The following is a 22798-nucleotide window of genomic DNA, read 5'->3' as shown; positions in this document are numbered from 1 at the left end:
ACCTGGTTGAGGAGCAGAATGAAACAGGGCCCTTTTAGGGAGCTTTACAGGCAGATGTCATTGCAGCAGTGGCTTTAGGATGGCTATATTGCTGTAGCTGTCAATAATGTGGAGTCAAATCAGTCATTCTTTGGAAGCCCCATCAATTCTTTGGGGCCCCAAGCAGTTTCCTGCCGTGCTTGTCCATAAATTATACATATCTACTTCTTTCTTGGGCTATTTTTATTTCACTGATACATGACATGAACGCTCTTTTTCTCACACCTCTCTGTTAAGCAGACTGTTATCACAGCAGGGTATCAACTTGTACTATTCAGTTAAACAATAATCATCCCTGTGATAAGGTTTATTTTGTGTCTTTGTAGATACTACTTTTTTATTCTGCCTGGTAGACAGGTGTATTAGTATCAATTTCTCTCTAATTATGTGTGTAGTAGGTGCTTACGAAGACTAATTATACATTGAAACTGCATTGAAGGAGTTTTATCTTGGAAGCATGATGTAAAAACACTGTAATTATAGATAATGTGGGTGTAATTAGGTACTTCTTAATGAACAGACTTTAAATGAGATGTTGCTTAGATGAGAGTAAGAGCCAGATAAGACTGAGAGACTTTTTGAACTTACTTCCTATGTATTGTCCTCACTTACTTCTCCCTATATGAGCTTGCAGTAACAATATTTGATGTGAAAATGGGGGGCATCTGTGTTGTACACTCATAAATGCAACCTCACAGTGCGGGCTCATCGATCCAGCAGCTGCTGCATCTGTGCCCACCACATTTAACACCTGGGATAAACTCCATGATGATCGGAATATCTTGGATCTCATTTCTGTTCTGCAGTTAAATCCGGAACATTACCAAGTTCTAATATTAGTCCGTGCTCTTGTGGCTGAAATGTATGAGGGTTTTCTGGTACATGTTCCTGAATCAAACTCTTTTTTCTACAAGCAAGCAGTTGCAGTCTTTGCACCCCCAGCTGGGATCAGATACTTGTAAGGGTGACACGGCTGACTGCCATGTTTTCCAGCAGTAATTTCGCTCTCCCTTAATTCATTTATTCCCCTACTCCACCTCATCTCTCGCTGCATACCTCTGCCTTCTGCCTCATCAAAGCTAAGCTTAGCTACCCTCACTGCTGTGTTTGATATTCTCACTCTCCTCCGCATTGATCCATCAATCACGAAACTGCGCTTTGATCCGTACATGATTGGCCGTGACATGAGTGGCATTCATCGCCTTGGCCTATCGCATTCACGGCTGTCTTAATGTCCACTCCTACACAGTTCAAAGGCTTCAGCCCTTAAAGTTTAAGCGCTTTCACTCTATCTCTCTCTCTCTAGTGAACTAGTTTTTACTTCACATTTTCTCTCCTTCACCCCTCTGTTTGTTGTGTCATGGGCTCTATTCATTCTTTCTGGATGAAGGTTGTGAAGCAACGTGGGAAATTTGACAGGTTATACAAGTATCAAGAGAAGCCATTTTTTCTTAACAAAAAAGATAAGATACACAGAAGTTACTTTTTTCCAAAAACTGTTTTAAATGCCAACTTTTATTACAGAAAACGTCACTATTATAGGATAAAGCCCTGAAGAAAAATAGACATTACTAAGTAATATGACTTCTCCCTCTGTACTCAGTATAGCATTTTTGTACTTGTGGGAACCGTGTTAAGTGTAGTGGACCTCAAGCTGTGTCAAATGCATACAACCATTGTAGAATATGAGATTATTTACTTCTCTGGAATAACATTGCAAGCGGTTTCATTTGATGCTAGCCCATGCCTTTGAGGCTGATGGGCCTTAAGATTCCAGTCACATTCAGTCTTCTGCCTTGTTGTCTCCCTGTTTGTTCCTCAGATCGGCTTTTAACTTGTACTGTAGCTTCATGGGAATTCACAAGAGGGGTGAAGGACATGGATTGACATTTGTATATTTTAAAGTATATGCTCTGTCTAAATGTTGTTGTTTTGTTCCCTGCAGACCCAGAGAGAGACAGAGACGTGTGACCAGACTTCAGTCCATCCACTAACGCCCTTTGAAAGCCCTCCCTTGACGGACATGGAAATGCTTTTAGTGAAACTTATTATCCAGACTTTGGTGCCCCCTGTCTGCTGCCACCAGCATCGCAGACTTCATACCCTGCCCTACGGCACTCTGTTTGCCCGCTCAGGCTGGCTAAACACCTGCTCCCCAAACCCCACGAATATGTTTACAAATCAACACAGCCAAGTGGGTGTGACTGGGCCGCTGTGTTGAGAAAGCTGATTTAGAGCCACCGAGCAGTTCCGATCCATCAACACACCACAGAGCCTTTTCACAAGCCTGTTTTTGTGAGATGTTCCTTTCACCTGAGCAGCAGAAGGAGGCGCAGTAAAAATGAAATGAAAGAGTAAAAGTCCGGCTCAAGCCCAGTAACCACTCAGCCTGTAAAAGGGTGAAATATCGCTGCGTTCTTTCGATATTTTGTCTGCCAACAGTTCTCAGTTGAAGCGCCTTCAACCTTCACAGGGAAAAGCCTCACTGGGTGCTTTTTCTTTACAGATGACAGGGGCCTGAATGTCATTTGATGCAGGCCTGGCAATTTGCTGAAGGGAACAGGAGGCAGAGGGAGAGAGAGAGTCAGGAGAATTAGAATGTATTTCAGGTCTGAGGCAAGTGGTGCATTGCTGCAACTCGTATTCTCAGGGAAGGAGGGAGTTTAAAGGGGTGTGTGAAGGAGAGCAGCTGGGAGGGGGAGGCTTTTGCAGCAAACTGTTGCTAGGAAACACTTGTGGCATCTCTACTGCCTCTCGTTGAAATGCCAGAACTAACTGACAGAGAAGCCGAAGTGAAATGTCAGTCCAATCCTCCCAGGAGTTTGAAGAATGTGCCGCGTGTTTCTATTTAAGTAGCCATGTTTATCAAAGGGTTCTCAAAGAGTCAACACGAGCCTTTCTTCTGCCGGAGCAGAGAGTGTTTGGGATGCTGGCTGGAGCTTCTCCTTCTTCTTTCTCGTCTTCTGTTTGTCTGGTTGGCTGACACCCTCTCGTTTCTGTCTTTCAAGATATTCTGTCTATTCTCCCCCTCCCCTTCCTTCACTCACTCATTCACTCACTCACTCTCAGTTGATCTCTCATTATTCTCCCCTTATTCTCTGTCTTTTATTGGTCTCCCTCCCTCCCTAATTCCCTCTCTCCTTTTCAAATTCCAAGCCATATGGTCCATCAGTGTAATCCTCTACCCAGATATTTGATTATCAAAGCTGTCTGGCTGAAAAAAAGCTCAACTCTCCACCGGCCACTATTGAGTCCATTCCCCTACACTCAGTAAATTGTAATTCAGAGAGAGTGACTGGCTCTGAATTAGAATAAAAGCATTCATATTCTACAGTGACCTCATCTGCACCACAATGCATCAGTAGAGTGAGATACACTTGGACATACAGATGAAGAGACATTTGAATAAGGACACAAAAATCAAATAATCCTTCATTTCTAGACTTCATTTCCATGTAGCCGTGGTAAAGGGACACCACTTTTATTCTTGATGTTTATTTTAAAGAGAACAAAGGGATGTTTGAGGTTCACATACGTTAACATAATGACTAACTTCTATAATACATGAATCATCCTTGATTTTGTCAGCTATTTTAACATGTAGCATCTCTGAAATAAATTCAAAGCTACCACACTGTTTTACCACACCCAGTCAGAAGGATGGCCTTCACACAGTTTCCCTCAAGCTTTGAACTGGATTACCATCCACGTTACCTTGAAGAAATCTGATTAGCCGTCTTTGGCTTTCACCACATAAATACATACTGCACAGAGCACACTCATAAATACCCTATATCCACATGCTTTACTGCATTCATGTACCTATATGTTTCACTCTCCTACTGGAAGGGGATCAAATTTATACCATTAATTGGCTTCCATTGCGTTGTGTGAGGCCTTAAAGTTAATTATCTCATAATACATGCCAGGCTCATGCATGGAGAATAATGATTTATTTTGACTCGTGAAAGGAGAGAAGCCAGGATTTGACAGCAAGACAGTCCCATGCCTGACTGCACTGTATGGGTTTGTATAGGGGGTGTAATTGGAGCGTATTCCACTCTTTATTGCATGTTTACTGTACCATATTTGCACCCAACATTTCGAAAAACTCTATTAAATAAACTAATACTGTCTTTTTGTACTTTTTGGACTGGCACAAAGAATGATGATATTATAATTGTGTGTTGCAGCTTTTGCAGTTGACATTGTACTAACTGCCTGACATGCCCGAGTACATAAGCCAGGAAGAAATAACAGTTTTAACCACGATGTAATTGGGAAAATAAATAAGTATATAAACATAATTTCTAGGAGACAAGGTTGCAATATAATAATATACGAGATTTTAATAAAATGTCCCTCTAAGTAAGGTAAACATAAATTCCCCAGCAATTTTATACTCAAATTATTACAATACCTGGTGCGTCTTCTGCTTTCCAATGAATTAAAAGTGTATTAATAATAGTGCAATATGCTGAAAGAACAAGAGTCAATATAGTTTCTGTAGGATGTATTTTTCTTAATAAAAAATGTATGACGGAGACTTTACTGAAGCAAAGCATGTGGCACTGATAGCGCATGTTCATTCATTTTGTGATTTACAAAACATTTACACAAGTAAAATGAAATTTGTCAAATGTAGCTCAGTTGGTAATAGATAGGACTGTAAGGTTATTTGTTCAAGCCTTGCTTCCAGCTGCCTTTTCTCAAAGGCCAATAACTAGCTCTGTGTAACTTTCAGTATAGCAACAAAAAAAACAAAAAAGTCAATAAAGTGAGCCTTTTCCAGCAAGTAAATGGGTGTGTTTTCCAAAGGCCAATATCAATATTGACAGTGGGGGGACGTCCTGTGGCCCGGACCTGCAGCTTCCACAGCAGGCTGGTTTTCCAACAGTCCCTGCTTTGTGTTCCTACCCACTGCGCCCGCCGCCACACTACAGCGTCTCCATAGGACTTGTATGTATAGTTCCATTTTATCTCACTATAAATTCTGAGCAGTATTCAGTCAGAAACTGGAATTTGATCTTCTTCTGTTTTGCATTTAAGATTTAGGACATGTTGAGTCAGTGTGAAAGAATACGCCTCAGATTTGATTCTTTGCGTGAAATGTAGCGTGTATGTATAAATATAAATATTAGCCTGCTGCTTTATATGAGAATGAGACCTATGGGGCTCACCTAACTAGATGGAATACGTTTTCTGTTTTCTATCATTATTCTGCAGATTTCTGAGTTCCTCTGTTGATGAACATGCTGTTGAGGGTCTGTCTCATTGCAGCTCTACTAATATGCTGTAAGTAGCCTACTGCATGCAAAATGTACACTACATTTTAACATAACATACACATATATGCATATATAGGGTATGCCTGGAGTATTTATCCACAATAACTGTATCAAGTTGCCCACCAACAAACACAAACACAGAGATACTGTACATGCACACCACACAACCACGTGCTATAATCATGCATGTGTAGGCACACTCACATACACAGCAATTTACCATTCCAGTGTACACTAATAAGATTCCTATTATAGAAACAATAAATGGTGTATAAATATCTGCCTGCCCCTGGAGATTACCATGAACTGAGCTCTATTAGCAGGCTGTAAACTCCTGTAAACATCAACCTTGGGGGTTCAGGCCTATTGCTGGAGTGTCGGCGCAAGTGGATGAGACATTTAAAGCATGATTGAATGCTTAATGCAACATTACATAATTGCATATAACTGCAAAGCTTAAGGCACACTCTGACTCTGAAGGACTATTGAGCTACATGAAAATGAGACAACCATCTTGTCACAGAGATAAAATGATTCATGCCCCACAGTGGACACAACTCTCACTCTCAGAAATCTGTATGTCAGAAACCATACCAGTTGTATGCTGTGTGAACCAGTCAATCACACAGCTAATATTTGTCTGCATTATTCTATTCTGGTTAACTGGAGACTGAATATCATTCTTTCTATTACTTAAGAGATTAACTTCATCCATGTGTATTGTATCCCACCACAGACAGACAGTAAAAGCATGAAACAATGCAGCTGCCATATTCCCTCTTTGAGCAGCAAGTGATTTTCCACTCCCTGTCACTAACCATCCCCAAATTCTTATTTTGTGTCTTCTGTGTATAAACTCAAACAATGCTTAAACTCACTTCTTTTTTTTTTTAAACTATTCAAAGTTTTCTAAAGAAACATAGAAATCCAAGCTCTGACAGACACTTTAAAGAACATGCTCAAAGTAATTATAAAACTTTAAAAAATCTTTATGTCCTTAAAATTAGGTATGAGACATAATAGTAGTGCATGTTGCCTGGCCGGATAGCACACTAACTTTAACATTATGTGAAAATGTTGTATACCCTAGCAACCATTTAGCCACATCCTGCAAAACAATCATCAATCACATTGCAACAACATAAAGATACCATAACAACCTACACAAACAGTGATAAAGTAAAAAGCACCATAACACCCTTGCAGCCCCATAATGTAGCAACCACCAAGCAATACACTGACAACCACTTAGCAAAACACTAGTAAAACCATACTCCATGCTAGTATTGCTCTGGCAGGGAGCATACTTACATTTTTGAACATTTTTACAACTTTCTTTTTTTTTTTAGTTCACACGCTGAGGGAAATTGCTTTTCCATGCCACAGCCAGCTATCCTGCCTGACTGTCTCCCAGTCATTAAGGCCTTCTAGTGATAAGCAGCTTCTTTCAATCACTGAGCCCAGCGTGTGTTCCTGTGCCAGGGCAGCGTGATTGAAATATTTTCTGTGCCTTTGAGGTTAATAGAGTTAATGAAGATCCAAGTCTCATGTCTGGGCAGGATAATTAGTATTCTGTCAGAATAAAAACTCACTATGAATAACTGAACTATGACTCTGTCTGTCTATATGGACAAGTAAAACAGTTTTCAACAAGTGTGCCCAGGCGGTGAGCTAAGACGTACCTAGAGATTTTGTTCAAATGTTACGAATAACCATGTCTAACAAAGTATTTCAAAGACAAAGTAATCAAAAGCAAGTTCTGTGAACTCATTGAAGTTTTTCTATTAACATCTATCAGTTGTTAATGTCTAGAAGGTGTGCTTTTTAGCTTTCTTTATTATATTATTTTTTATGGAATTCCATAGCAATTTGCAGTTAACTTAGAAATGTATAAAAATTGCTTCAGGATCAGGAAGTTTTGGGGAATAGTAATTTAGTTTTCTTTCTTTTTGATCATATGAATTTCTTGTGATTGGTTTTTGAGCCCTAAAGTGAATCCATTTAACACTAACCCATCTCAACATTCTCACGATCTACAATTACTTGATATATTGTAATAGATACATATCCTCAGTAGCCAGTTTATTGGGTACACTTACCTAAAAAGAATACAGTCTAATACACCAGCCCAGCAATACAGCCTTGCTTCATTGTTCAGTTCTTGTTGAAACTCTTTAGAGAGACGAGGCTGCTATTTGTGGTGCTGTTGAATCATATTGCGTTATAGCCTACTGACAGCTGTTCAGATTATTTTGGCCACCTCATTTATATCAGTGAGACTGGGCTACATAACAGAAACACTTCTCCATATGATGCAACACAGTTCAACAGCACCACATACTAAACTACTGAGTGTATAGATTGGTCATTCGAGTACACAGAGTAAAATTATCTCAGTATCCCTTAAATTTGAAGAAACAAAATCCAAATTCGAAGGCTATGCCAAATATCTATCTCCCAAAAGTTTGATTTAATCCTTAATCCAAGAAAGTTCTTTCATGCCACATTCTGCCTCACTTTTAATCATCTCTTCTTAACTCTCTGAGTACCTTTCATCTCTCCTCAAGATATCCTGTTAAGTTGTGCTTTAGAACATGAAAAGAGGAAAGGTGAAGAATTTCAAAGCCCTGACAAGGATACTGACAATAACATCAAAGTGAAGAGAAATTATACCACAGCAAATGACAGGAGAGCTAAGGCTGGGACTCCAAGGAAGATGGTCAAGAAGACAGGAAGCAAGAAACTTTCCACGAGAACAAGAAGTAACGTCAGATGTACCAGACTGGGAGGCATCTGCCAGTCCAACCGATACATCTGCCAAGGCCGATACCTAAAAGACAAGTGTTCGGGGCCCAAGACGCAGCAGTGTTGTATGCCAGGTATAGTAACACATGTGCAAATATTACACAGGCTGACTCAAGGTGAGAATATTCCAGCACTACTTCAGACAGTCACACAAACACACTACTTTTGACAAGCAGGGATTAAAAGGATTGTGTACTGCTCTTTTCTGTCTGAGTCATGAAAATATGTTATCATGGGCGAGAGACTGTATTAATGTCTGACACACCGCTAATATAAAAAATCATCAATACATGACATTTGAATAGTGTCTATCAGCTGTAATTGGCCTTATTTTCACATGAATGGAATATGAGGTGACTAACACTCTGTGGATGTTATAAAACATTTTTTTTTAATATATTTTGGCCTTTTGGAATGCAACACAACAGCCTTTAAATATGATGTTTTTTTGAAACAAACACTTTTTATTTATTTTTTTTCCCTCCCTATTTTTATCTCTGTAGTTGGAGCCTGGAGTATCCTTTGTGCCGGTCACCACAACAACAGAGTGAGGGCGTGTGACGTGCATGGCTGTGGAGCTTTCAACTCTAGAAGGTGATTTTGTCGTGTTTGTTTTAGTCTTAAACCTTAAGATTACTTGTGCAGCAACAGGACATGATTGCTATGGGTGGAGCTCTGGGCAGACGAGTAGGTATCCACAGCTAGACATTTTTGAAATATGACTCTGAAACAGGCCTTTTGAGATTGCTGTCTAATTCACATCTTTTCTGGTTCTTCTCTTACAGAGGTAATGACCTACATAAAGCAGTGGACCTGGTGTGTGATGACTATGGTATTGTCAACACTCCATTCTCAGGCTCTCTGGCGGGTCCAGTGAGTCGGAAAGACCCCGCTGGGAATCAGTATGATGGGGTGAAACTTCTCAGTGATGGTAAGGAGCAAAATATGTCGATACAGTACTTGAAAGTGAGTGCAGCGAGGGAAAGAAACTTCTGAAGATTATTCATCTGTATTTGAAATTATAGCTTGTGAAAATGCTACAGTGTCAACAGTGACACTGAAACCAATGTTAAAGTCAATACTTTTGTGTGCTTCTATCTACTAAATAAAAGGATAGTAAACAGTTAATTTTCATTTTATGGTGACTGTATTATATATCAAGACTACAGCCATGCTTGCAGAGCTTGATAAAAAGTCAGGGGATCGCCAAATTTCATGAAGACTATGAATGTCTGCAACACATTGGATGGTAATCCATCCAACAGTTGTCAAGGCACTTCACTGAACCACAAATGTCAATCTGCTGCTGCTAGACAAAAATCGCCACAGGCAGTAAAATGTATTGAACTGGGAAGCATAATGTTTGTACCAAAATTTGTGTCAGTTCATGTGGTATATGTAGAGATATTTCACTAAATAAGCTTAACGGTGAAATGTTTGATCTGCTGGTGTTGCTAAACAAAAGTCAGGGAATAACCAAAGTCATTCGGATTCATCCTCTGGGCACCATGCATATCTGTTTCAAATTTCATGGCAATCTATCCAGTGGTATATTTCAGTCAGGTCAGGGTGGTGGACCAACCGACTGACCGACATTGCCATCCTTAGAGAAACGATAATAGCTTGGCTAAAAATCCCCTCTCTTTTCTGGAAATTACATGTAAAGGTCATACTGATATTTGAACTATTCAACTGCCTGGTAACCTTGTGCTATTATATCTGCAAATAAATTCCTAATCTCGTATGGGTCCATGGTTAGGCCACAGGCGATGTTAGGTTATTACGGTGTGGGTGTTAGGTGGGGATGAAAAGAAGGAGTGATTTAGAGGGATTAGTCAAGGTGTAGGATAGAGGGGCTGAGACTCCATTGAACTCTTGGTTGCCTTTAACACCAGGACCCAGCTGCATGTGAAACCCCATCAAAGGCTGTTCATGAGTAATGACCCCCAGTAAGGGCCATCATTACAGAACAAAGCAATGCATCAGCGTTTGTGTGTTTATCTCGGTGGAGCTTGGCAGAAGAGTGCACGCATGCCTTTGCGATGTGCATTATATTTGTGTCTGTATACATGCTTGTGAGTGTATTTTGAGAGCAACCTGAGTTGATAAGGCACTGGAGTGATGAGTAAACATCATTAGTCCTCATTCTGCCTCTACCCCTAATTGAACTGTATTATCAGAAGAACACATGTCCTGTCAGCTCCTTTCATCTCAGGGTAAAGCACAGACATGATTAGACATCACAGAGACACATTACCTCGCCATGATACCCACATTAATGCTGAGACACTCATCATTAGGAGCTCGTAGGATTTAATGATGGTGTTGACTTGTAGACTAGCCTACTTCTGGGTTGTTTGTTTCTAAGTTGGCAGCTTGTTTATTGTCTACAGAAAGGTGAAGGGGAGATGGTAAGACAGTTGTTATCTAGGGCCTTGAACCTATGTCGATCCATTTGGAATGATAAACGATAAATTATAAGACTGTTATCTTCACATTTCCTATTTGTTGCCTGCTATACATGTGTGCATTGTGCATTCAGATTTATGGATTTTGCTTGTATTTTTTCAATCAATGATTAGCCATTTGTTCCTATTTACACATTCATTCACCTATGGAGTAGAAACAGCTTCATACTGAAATGTAATGTCGTAAAATATGAATAATTTCTCACAAATGTACCTGAAGAACATAAAGTGCAATAGAACATTTTGACTTTACTGGTATAAATTAGCCTCAACTTCCCAAAGTACTCACTCAATAAGCTGAGTTGAGTCACTGCTGGCATTAGCACCATCTCTTTCTATTGAAAAAATGTAACTGATATCCCCTTATTATTGAAGAAGAAGCTATTCACATAAAACAAACTCTTTAACAGGTCCAAGAAGGAAATAACAGGACATCAATGTCCCCAAAACCCACCATTTTTGTTTCTTTCACATGCAGTGCACTGTGTGAAGATCTTCAACATCCGTCCTTATCGTTACATCGGGCCGGTAACTCAGGGAGAAGTCTTGGGTTATCTGTTACCACTGCAGGAACGCTTCTCTGGCATCACATCACACCTGGAGCTGCAAATGTGTGACGGCACTGACCCTTCACCTTTCATATGATCTCTAACCTCTCACCCCTTAAACAGTGTCTGAGTCTTTACCGTATGACCTCTCCTCACTCAAATTAACCTTGACCCTTCACTTTTAGTATGACTTCTGACTTTCATCTAACAGTCCCAAAGATTCATCCTCAATTGCATTACAAAACTTTGGTCTCTCTGATGACAGAATTTCAAAACCAACCCCCCCACCCCCAATGACAGCCATTTAAGTACATCGTTTTTAGCTCAAGATGGCCAGCTTTTGTGTGACTGATGATCCTTTGTCTCAGTTCCTCCAATTTTTAGCCCTTTTGTATATTTTTGTACTATCATTATTATCCTTTTTTTCCACTGAATGTCATGTTCTTTTATAAAGTTAAATGGAAAAACTGAATATTTCTAACACTTATGACTCTTTTCTTCTTCTACTTTCTTAGGAAAATATTCCATCCCCCAACGAGGACTCATATGACCCCTTTTATGTAATCTCTTTATATTTGAATGATGTAATAGATTCATACTTTCATTTCTGCTTTTGATGTAAGTGGTTTTTCCCATACCCCAGTTAGAAGTAAAATGTACAGTGTGACAAGTTTAAATTGGAGAGTCACATATTTTCATTACTTTTCATAAAGCATGGATTGCTTAATTTCCTCAATACTTACTCTAAATTATAACTTGTTGTGACAATTCTGACTTCATATTGTAGTTGTCAATTTCTATTAATGAACTGAATTATTAAAGCAAGGCATGTGTCTTCTCAGATAGGGGACAACTGCCACATATACAGTGTTAATGTAATGAGTAAAACACACCAAAAGATGGAGCTGTCTTGCAACAGAATTTAGAGTTAGAGCCATAGACTGTATAATTAAAAATCTCAAGCTTGATCATGAGTCTCTGTAATAAGTATCAATTTGCAATGTGTTCGATTCACTTATAAAATAATTACAATTAAAATCTAAAACAAAAATCACTGCATAACATTGTGATATTAATATGGAGAAAGCAATGATAACTTTATGCTTACAAAGCATTTTTCTGAAGCAGAATTAGCACATTTCCAGTTATCTCATGACTAAGAAATATTAACCACATCAGGGTTATCATGTGATGCAGTCTCAGTGACTCAAGCTCAACAGTTCCAAGTCTGATGTTTTCCACCATAAATCATATTGATCCTATCGCTGTCCATGTGCATAAGCAACAGTGCAACCACTGGTGATCAAGTTACAAAATGATCCATTTGGCATAATTCATTTTTGAAACCGACAACAAAATAGACCAGGTCAATTGAACCTGCTTTCCCAAATTCATACACTTTTATATGTCGAGTCAAGTCAGTTGTATTTAACCTACATAGCACAAAATCACAAATGTGCCTCAAAGGGCTTTAACAATACAATCTGTATGCGGTAGAGGTGAAACCAACCAAGGGTACTTGTACTTGTACTTCTGCAGTTGCCAGGGGGTTTGTGGATTGTGAAGAGCTCAGCTAATTTGAAATCACAAATGTTAGGATTAAAGTGGCAATATACTGTCAGCAATAGCACCTGAACACCACAGGTACGAGTCCATAAACCAGCATAACTATTAGCAACATAGCAGAAAAGATTATTTTAATTTAATGTATTAATGAATAAATGGTTTATGTAATCAGCCAGCTATATAAGGGATACATGGTTGAAATGTCCAGTTTCTGCCTCTCCATGGTTAGTGCACACATGTATATCAAATAGTTGATTAATATCCAGTTTCTCACATTCAAATGAACACATTTAAAACATTAAAGGTGGTGTGATGAAGTTCACCTGAACACCACAGGTACGAGTGCATGAACTAGCATAGCTATTAGCAACCTAGCAAAAACGTTGAATCTAATTTAATATAATATTATTCATGAATAAATGGTTTATGTAATCAACCAGCTATATTAAGGATACATGATTGAAATAGACAGCAAAAAAGTAACATTTAAGTTGTTGAAATGATTAACAAGCTAGCTAAATTGATTGCCAAATGGTTAAAACAGTCAGCTAGAGCGTTAAAACCTGATGCATAAATGGTTGAAATAGTTTGTATAATGTCATATAAGGTTGAAATAGCTAAAACTATATGGCTAAATGGTTAGCTTGGTTAGCTAAAAGTAATAGATAAATGGTTGAAATGTCCAGTTTCTGCCACTGTATGGTTAGTTGTACAACAACAGACTTGTTTATCAAATGAAATGTGTATCAAATAGTTGACAATATCCAGTTTTTCACATTCAAATGAACACATTTGAAACATTAAAGGTGGTCGGATGAAGTTCACCTAACAGGGCTTAGGTTTCAGTAAATGAAAATGAAAACAAAGTTGTTGTACTCTTAAATAATGCAATACATGTTTTGTACAGAGCAGACATAAACACCAATAGTACAATTAGGTTACAGTACAGAGAGATGATGGTATAAAGTAAGAAGAGTGCCATCATAAATTAAATATATCTGCTTAAGTGCACTTGGGCTTGATGCTGCGTTTGAGTGCAGCCTCACTGTTCAGTAATTGTCCACTCTCCTTTTCTAATATGTGCATTTTGTGGATTATTGCAATTAAACGTTGTTACATGTGAAACATTCACACTTAAGTAACGTTAATACAGCTTTAAATGCAGGAATTGAACCCGTGGCTAGTGATCCCTCTGCCTGTGGTTTGTTCTGACGCTGGAGGGGTTGGTCCATGGAGCATAATGAAGCGTCCCAGTTGCTCAAATGGGAGTGGGCGAGCTGGGATAGGCTGGGAGTTTGGTTGGAGCCGTGAGCCGGGACGGGACTAGGCACAAGAAAAACCGACCGATTATTAACTCCTGGCTCCTTCCGCAGTTGAATGTTGGACAGGAAATTTGACGTTGACGGAAAATAGCATTTGTTGCATTCAGGGGTTCACGGATCCGAGCGGCGCGGATGACAAAGAAGCGTCGCCGTGCAAACTTTTCTCAAACGGGTGTGTGATCGCTCGTTAGAAAAAAAAAAAAAACCCAACCGGGAATTCTGTTTTTCTTTCTAACGGAGGCGTCAAAGGAAGAAGAAGAAAGAAGGACATCATGCCACGGCGCACCGTACAAGAAGTAACAGTGCAAGATGTCCAGAAGCGGAGAAATCCGAACAAACACTACGTAAGCCTCAGTTCATTGTCACAACAACAGGGCTTTTGCTGGTTAAAGTGAGCAACAAGATCGAGGTTGTCTTTTGAAGTTCTTCTCCTTCTGCCTTTCCTGTCGGGTAAAGTAAAAACAAAGAGAGTGTCAAATTACAGTTTACCAGGCGAGCCGAAATGGACAGTTAGACCTAGTCACTCTGATTTTATTATTAGGACTGCTAGCACCACAGATAACGTAGAAAACTGATTTATTAGATCCCCAACAACCCATACGGGGAGAAAAGACAATAAACAACAAAGTTTGAGAGCCGTAAAGAGTTAACTTAAACTAGACTACAGTCTGCTTTTAGGCTTTTTCTGATTGACATGTATCTTACTGTTGAACCAGACTGTAGGAAATAATGTTGGATTCATCAGTTTTTTTTTTTTTGCTTTTCAGAGATTTAAGCCACAACTTCTGTCTTACTTCTTAGAGAGCTCACTGTTGTTGTTATGGGAAGCCTTAAGAGGCATTCAAATGAATCCGGCTCATAGGACTCTCCTTGACTCTGCATACTTTCAAGTCAGCAACTCAGTATAACATGTAGGCCTACACGATCATAGACATTGTACTGTCACTACCAAATCTCCTCCAGTGCTTCTTCTATACCTGCTGCCACGTGTGTGTGCGCAATCATAGAGCAAGGTCCCAGTAAACATCTTTAGTAGGCAAATCAATCAAGTCCACAAACCATCCAGACTAATCCCCGTGAGGATATAGAGTTCAAATTGAGCATCCCAGCTTTGTCATGCTTCAGGCTCTCCAAATTACTCAGAGAAATATACCTACAGGCACTGGCAACCAGGAACTAACAGGGTTTCTGAGGTCATCACAGCGAACACAGGGCAATGTTTGAACAAGGGAAGGGCCAAAACATTACATACCACGCCATGTGGCATTTGTAGTTTTATGACTTTAGTGTTGTAGTAAAGTAGATTGTACAGTTTTAGGGCTTTACTGTCATGCTAAATTGACTATTATTTGTACATCATTGCTCTAGTTCTGCAGCGTTTATTTAAGGGAGACATTAAAAGTGATAATGTCCTGATGTCAGGTGATAATGCTGTCATTATCTCACTAACAGTGTCTCTCTATTGCCATGCAGTATCTTTGCCAATTTGTTTCCAATCCCATCGCTGTGTGGGGGGAAGATAAATGTGGGGAGAGGAGAAGAATCAGTGTGTGGATTTTTTTCATGTTTCAGCTACTGGAACTCGAAAGTGTGGGAGACGAGAATGTCAAAAGAAGACAAAGACCTATTGCTCGCTTTTCTGCAATTCATAAACAATGGCGCTTTCATCCGTCTTGTCTGAGAGTGAGTAGTGCGTGGTTATATGTGGGTGAATTTGTCTGCAAAAGTGCAGTCAGTGTAAAGTAACACATATGACATCACAGTGAAAGCCACTGCCAAAGGCCTTAGCAGGTGTTAGTGTTAGGTCCGTGTACATGGTGTGTGCCCGTGTGTGCACTTGTATGCATAATGTTGGTTTGCATGCATGTATGTGTGAAAATGACGCCTGGGTTGAGGGACCAACAGACCTTATACCGCTGTGAGTGTTAGTGGTCAAGGACACAGAGTTCTTGAGGTCCTGTGTCTTCTCCATCTGTCTGTTTGCTCTCTGGTGCAGCCCATGTTGATTTGTACTCTCTTTGTACATGCAGGCTGGACACCTTTAAATCTCCCACAACCCTAGAGGTTTGGTTGAGAGTACGAAAAAGCAGTTTATCTCTTCTGCTCATCAGAGTTGTGTGTGTCATGTCAAAGGGAAAAAAGAGACTTCCTAAGAGACTTGCATAAATACGAGCATTTTATTGCCAGTATCAGTGTTTCATTGACCAGAGAAGCTTTTATAGCTAAAGTGATGTCTTTTTATGTCCTCTTCTTCCTCAGAAAGATGGCTTTATCCTCAATTGCCGTTGTAGATGTTGTACTAGTTTTAAAGAGCTTATTTGCACACATTGTAGCAAGGGGAAAGAAAACAAATCATAAACATTTTGCATACAATAATTCTCCCTCTTAGTTGTTGAGAATTTAGAAAATAGTAGTGGGCCACAGACAATACCCTGAAAATAGTGCCCATTGTGGTTCCTGTAGTTGGTCCATCTATGGCCATATCTGACTCTAGTGCCCTGAAAGAGACAGCGAGGCCAGAGAAGGTCTGGGAGTGGGGCCAACAATATTCAGCCAGACACAGCGAGCCACCAGGGAGTTTCCAATCACCTCCCTGCCTCTCCTCTCTTCTTCTTCTTTAGAGAACAACATAAAGAACTGTGTCGCTTGACTGCAGTGATTAGGTTAGATGCTCTTGGTTACACGTTTTATGATGTTGATATGAGGCAGATGGAATATTCAGGTGTCCATGTACAACAAGTAAAGTTTTAACTTAATTTAGTGCCACAAATGATACAAAGGTAACAGTTTATTTCTGTATTGTAATGATGTTTGTAGCCCCCCAAAATGTTATGTTTCCACGACTACCTGCCCCGAAAATGTCTCTCAAAGAGCTGCAGTTTTGAAAAGACAGCACAGTCAAATCTGCTGCATTCATACATCACAATGACTCCCTTTCCTCCTAAGCAGGAAGTGATGCAAATGGACTGGGAAAATGAAATAATGGGATATCCCTATTGCGTTCATGTGAACGGATGATGACACTGACCACTGCATGATGTTGCCTGACAAGCGTGCTGTCCGTCTTTCCTCATGCTACCCTCTATAGGAGTCACAGCGCTGCCAATTACTGGCACTATGAGTCAGGAGTAATGCTCCAGGGGGTTTGGATCATCAAGTGGCTGACAATAATGACTGTTTGTAAGTTTAAATGATTCCAGTTATGTTTGTTGTTTGCTTTTCCAGGTTTACATCATCAAAGTGTCCTGGAGCGATGGCAGTACAGAAATCATTTACAGACGCTACAGCAAGTTCTTCGACCTGCAGGTGAGCAAGTGTGTGACTGTGTGTTTGTGTGTCTTGGTATGTGATTGTCTTTTTATTTTGTAGTTGTGTGTGCAGTTGCATGTTGTAGGGGGCAAGGAATGAGACAAGTTATAACCTTTACACAAGCAAAGACTAGCATAGGTCATGAAGTGAATGAAATGGAAGTACTCTCTCCACATAGCACATTCCCCCTGTGGATTGTGCTTGTAGTCGAGCTCTCCCTGCTCCACCCATATGACACTGGTAATTATATTGTGCGAGAGGAGTCGGAAAATGTCCCAATGAAGTTAATAGAGGACAGTGATGAACGCGACGACCGCACTGATGACCACAGAAATGTCTGAATCATTCTCGATCGTCACGCTTGCAGTGTGTGTTGCACAGGGAGGGAATCTCATTAGTATCCTAGTTTCCTTTCCTCTTTCGAAGGTAATGGATCTGGGGCCCTGGCCACATCTGAGCTTAGAGAGCATGGACTCCAGGAAACCCAGAAAGGCAACCGCTTTTAATGAGCCCGTAGTCGATTTAGCTGAAGCATACTGTCATCCCTAATTGGATTAAATTCCTTTTAATTGATTAGGATGGTCGACGCATGAGCAATGAAATAAAGCATTATAATGCCCCACCAAGGTTTTCCTGAGCATGCAAATGCAATGCAAGCCAAACAAATGTAAACTATTTCATTACTAATTTCATTAGTTTGACTTAAACCTACAAAAGCTGCCAACAGTCTTGCTCATACATCAGCTCGTATCACACTCAAAATTGTTTGTCTGATCTTTACTGATAACATTTACATGGATATTAATTCATCTGTGCCCTCTCTTGAACTATTGTCAATCAGCCAGAAGAACAGCAACAACAATTTAAGAACTTGTCTCCTCCAACACAAGAACAGACCCCAACCCTCTTTATCATTAATTAGTGTGGTCTGTATTGACACAAATAATAAAGTTTTCATTAAAGAGACAAGAAAGATGGCTATAATATAAATATGAAGCGTACTAGGAGACATGTCTGGGTTTTATTTGTGTGCCTGTTTGTGTGGATTAATTACTGTATGACCAGTTACAGTTTATTAACTGGAATTTATGCTGAATAGTTGGTTGAACATTTTTATTAGCTTCTGAAAATGTTACATATATATAATTCAGACTATTTATGTTTGGAAAAAATTGCAAACCATAAATTTGGTTTCATTATTCAGCCGTAGCACCGCTTTGCTTCAGAATGGCATGCAGCATGGCAGTAAACTTTACAAACAGACTCTCAAAATGACCATAAACCACAAAACTAACTGCAATGGAAGCAAAGAAGAGTGGCTGCCCCGTTGCTGACTGTCAGTGAAGTCGGCTAAACCTGTTTTGATCCGGATGGTGGTACAACTCCTCTACTGCCGTCCACTGTGATTGACTCTTCGGCAGCCCAGCAGAGAGACGAGAGAAGATTTTCTTAACACGAGTATGAGCAGGACACAGGCATTAAAACATGACGTAGGCTAAAACATTAGACTCATGTAGCTGTGTTTCCACTGCAGGAACTGCTGGTATAGGAGTTTAGTGTGGCACTGACATTCTGACTCGGGTACAGCCCCAGACTGTACATGTTGTCATTTGTGTGCTAGGAAGTACAGAATCTGTCTTGTTGCCTCTTTGAAAACATTTATAAATATTCATAAAACACATGTTAACTGCCACTGATCATTTTCAACAATATCATTCCACACTATCAGCCAAAATCCATACATACAGCATATTACCAGCATATATTTCTAGTTACATCCTGAAGGACCTAGTATCGGATCAATGGCATTGACTCAGATGGGCATGTGTGAGATATTTTCAGCAGGGGCATTCCCCGCTGGTGTTTACCCCTGCCACGGCATTCAGCTGCTTCCTGCTGTGTTGACAGCCTGTGGGTGGGCTCTCACTGGTGAGGGAGATGTAGATAAACCCAGCTGGAGAGATTACAAGCCAATCTCTTATCTCCTGTTAGGTTTGGCATTGACACATTATAAGCCACCTCCGAGCTGTGGTATTTCTGACAGAAAAGTGGCAAGTTGGAGCACTCAAAATCTCAACAGCTCCACCTTGATAAAGGGACTATACGTGTTTCATGAGTCAGCAGTTTGGAATCTTTTTAAAAGGTTATTTTATCATTTTGACCGGTTTCACTTTTGGCTATGATGAGGAATAAGGCAATGTTTTGACATCATCACACGTCATCCCAAGTGCCCGGCAAGGATGGTGACATAGAGCTGAGTCAGTCATTTCTTCATTTCCTGTCATCCTCCTTTTGCTTATTTTTCATCTTATCCTGCCCTTTTCCCGTCTGCTCTGGTCATGTCTCATTCTGTGCCATGATACTGTTTTATTGTTGTGTGATTTAAGAGGGGTTTATATAAACAGACAAAAAACGGAAAGAAAATGACACATGAAGTGTCTCTGGTCACTCCAAAGCTTCAGAGCCAGACAGGAAGTGCTATTCATCACATCCTGTCAACACAGCTGGCCCAAGCAGTGAATGCCTTAGTTCAACCAAGGCATGTGCTTTTGTGTGTGACCCGTCACCACAGACTGTGTTTATTCACTCAGTCTGACTTCAGTATGAAATAAACATTTATTGAGGGAATCTGTATTCTTCCAGTCTTGCTTGGTTGTCCACATACACATATTTTGTATTTAAATGACGCATTATCAGTTATGTTTCTTTTATTTAATCCAGACCAGACTGTGTTTAGCAGACGGTGATCCTGATTACAAGGAAAAAAACATAGTCTTAATACTAATTTGCATTTCTTGACCGTTTTTAAAAGTAGTTCTGTTGAACTAACTCGCTCAGTAATGATTCTTCTGCAAGATTAAAGTATTTATCTATTAATAGATGTGTAAAAAGGAAAAGTATACAACACACTCACATTATACAATACAGAGTCTGCTTTGTGATCATGCTGATCATTGCTCCACATTCTCTATAATACCTTCCATGTCTGACAGCATTCACTTCCTGAGAATACTTGACCAGGAACCAGATGTTCTTCTCACACAATTTACAGTATGTCTGCTACTTCTCACCCACCTTTTTCCTGCAGCACCCAAACCAGAATTTCTATGTAGCTGCTTCCCCTAAATAGCATCAGGGAGTTTAGTATCCATTTCTGCATACTGGACTCCTAACCCTAACCCTAACCCAGGACTCTAGGGTGAGACAGAATTATTGCCTGCACTTATGCATAAATGTATGTAATGCAAAGTATGTTTACTTTTGCAAGCTGTTGAATACTGGGAGAATGAATTAAGCAACTAGCATTTTAACATAAAACCTGTGGGATATTTTTCCCCCTCTGTTCCAGTGTGTTAAATTGTGAACAAAAATAGACATGTTGCTTCAGACAGACGGAAAGTGCAGAGATTTTGTGCCATGGGGTCATCCTAGCGGCTTTGCAATTTTATTTCCATGTCACTAAGAACAGTTTCCATGCTGCACACGTATCGACTCAACTTCCCAAGCCTAGTCTTCCAGCATTCCCAGTCTTTATGGATACAGGATACACTCTTACTTTAAAGCTGTAGGAAAAAATCCAGTACACCGCTACTTGACTTCACAGAGTTGCACAGCTGTCACATATTTTCCATCTGCAGTAATCAAATGACAAAACTTTTTGAAGAGGGCCAGTTTATTTTGTTTAAGCAATGGGTGTTTTTCACCAAGCAAGCTACTGATATGGTCATTTCCTTCTTTTGCACAGTAACTTTACATTTTCAGAATAAAGTATGCTGTATGTATCCTTAAGTAGTGCCGTTTGTTCCTGGAACAATAACCCAAATCATGTGTTTTTTATTCAGGGAATATTGAAAAATAGGTAGACTTTAGTAAAGTCCTGTTATCCGTGTTAGGGATTTAGTTGTTGGGGACTGAATATTGTGAAAAAAAACAATGGCGGTGTAAGTGAAATGATTCATCAGAAAATATTTAATCCACTCAAATTGTCTTTGATAGATGAAGATGAACTATTGCTGATAATGAAGCTATACATCACCATGAAACTCTTTCTTTCAACTTTCTTATTCTTATGTGTCTTATGCTTCTGACTACTGTTGATGGCAGTGGTTTCTAAGTAGCATGGCCCAGACTCACAGAAAGCCAAGTGTGAAGTGGAAGCTCTGTTTTGTTTTTTCACCCTCTGGCTCCTTAACCATTTGCTGTCATTCAGCTATTTTGAGTGGGATTGGCCAGAATGATTTGCAGTTTTATGTCAAATGACTTGATTGGTATTAGTCATGTTTTAGGAAAATGGCTTATTGTTGTTGGCTGCTTGAGAGATGACAGGCACAAATGAGCCCACTTGCTATTCCCATCACATGCATGTCTCTACTTTAAGTGGCAAGAAATGGATTGAGGATTCTTCGGCTGGAGCTATGAAATACCATAAAAATTGAGATTGAGCAGTTGTGTTTTACATCTTGTGATTGACTTGTGACCTGTCCTGGGTGGACCCAGAGAGACAAGGAGTGCAGAATCACAGTATGGGATAAAACTCACATTTTTTTTTTAATGTGCGTAACTCAGGGACCCAAGTCGGGGACCCATATTTGATAAGTTCTAGTCTTAGGGGATCCCTGTCTGATTAAAATGTAGCTAATCCATAACTGGCTATACTCTAGATTTGCAGATTTTACTTTTTTTATTCTACTTAAGTTAACCCACCATTTAATTCCAGAGCCGCAGTCCATGGATGATTTCTTTGTTCTCACTATAAGTGGACTAACAGCTCAGCCTTCCATAAATGAGGGGTGTTTCCAGAACAGTATGGTTGTCTGCAAAGGGTTAGAAATGACCTCAAGTATGAATGTATGGTGGACTGAGTCAAAGAATCTGAGGTCTACCGAGATAGGCATGTTGTAAAGAGAGCAGCTATTGTTCTCTGGCCTTTTATACTCTCATTCAAGAGAGCCTTGGGCGTCTCAGATCATCTTTATTTGAAGGTTGATGATGTGGTTAAAGCGGATATGGACTAGACAAATTATAGCCCCATGAAGATTACGTTCTGAATCAGCAAGAATTTGGTAAATTAAATAACTCTTTAAAATTTTACAATGTTACTAGGCATGTTAACAGACTGTTAATGTGACAATGGATAGGTCTGTCAAACTGTTTTTTTAAATTATTAGTTGTAAAGTAACCAATGACGCCTCATCAAAGCAAAACTAAGATACTGTGTTGTAAACAGATTTTGTGCGAAGAGTATTCATTATTTCCATTATTCAGTTTCCCTGGCAGATGAAATATTTGCTTAATGTTCCATTTACTGCAGGAAGTCTAGATATAAAGCATTGTTTATAATGACCGCAATATCTCGCTTATCAGGCTTTGGTAAATGAGAGAATGAGTTCACAAGTCAGTGATACTTACACAATGTCACGCTAATACATTGTATTAGCGTGACATTGTGTAAG

The 22798-nt window shown here is 39.7% G+C and overlaps 2 protein-coding genes across 2 annotated transcripts in view; both read left to right on the top strand.

Annotated features, from left to right (window-relative positions):
- The first annotated feature begins 8043 nt into the window (after positions 1-8043).
- Positions 8044-11245, top strand: LOC118331750 (leukocyte cell-derived chemotaxin-2-like). Its single transcript, XM_035666821.1, has 4 exons — positions 8044-8206; positions 8636-8726; positions 8918-9063; positions 11079-11245. Exons 1-4 carry the CDS (start codon positions 8044-8046, stop codon positions 11243-11245), a joined length of 567 nt encoding a protein of 188 aa, XP_035522714.1.
- A 2688-nt stretch (positions 11246-13933) lies between these two features.
- sh3pxd2b (SH3 and PX domains 2B) overlaps positions 13934-22798 on the top strand; it is a gene marked incomplete in the record, with an annotated part of 35394 nt that continues 26529 nt past the window's right edge. The window contains 2 exon segments of the mRNA XM_035666125.1: positions 13934-14380; positions 17262-17342. Coding sequence (XP_035522018.1) covers positions 14309-14380; positions 17262-17342 — 153 coding nt within the window.

The sequence above is a fragment of the Morone saxatilis genome, unplaced genomic scaffold, assembly GCF_004916995.1.
Source record: "Morone saxatilis isolate NCDOM2014 unplaced genomic scaffold, NCSU_SB_2.0 Contig20, whole genome shotgun sequence".
In the NCBI taxonomy this organism is placed as follows: domain Eukaryota; kingdom Metazoa; phylum Chordata; class Actinopteri; family Moronidae; genus Morone; species Morone saxatilis.
Note: the sequence above shows the minus strand (reverse complement) of the source record. Positions and strands in the feature narration are given on the sequence as shown.

Coding starts and splice junctions, on each gene's coding strand:
- LOC118331750 (XM_035666821.1), top strand. CDS start 8,044: ATGGTCAAGAAGACAGGAAGCAAGAAACTTTCCACGAGAACAAGAAGT. Junction 8,207..8,635: donor GCAGCAGTGTTGTATGCCAG/GTATAGTAACAC, acceptor TTATCTCTGTAG/TTGGAGCCTGGAGTATCCTT. Junction 9,064..11,078: donor GGTGAAACTTCTCAGTGATG/GTAAGGAGCAAA, acceptor TTTCACATGCAG/TGCACTGTGTGAAGATCTTC.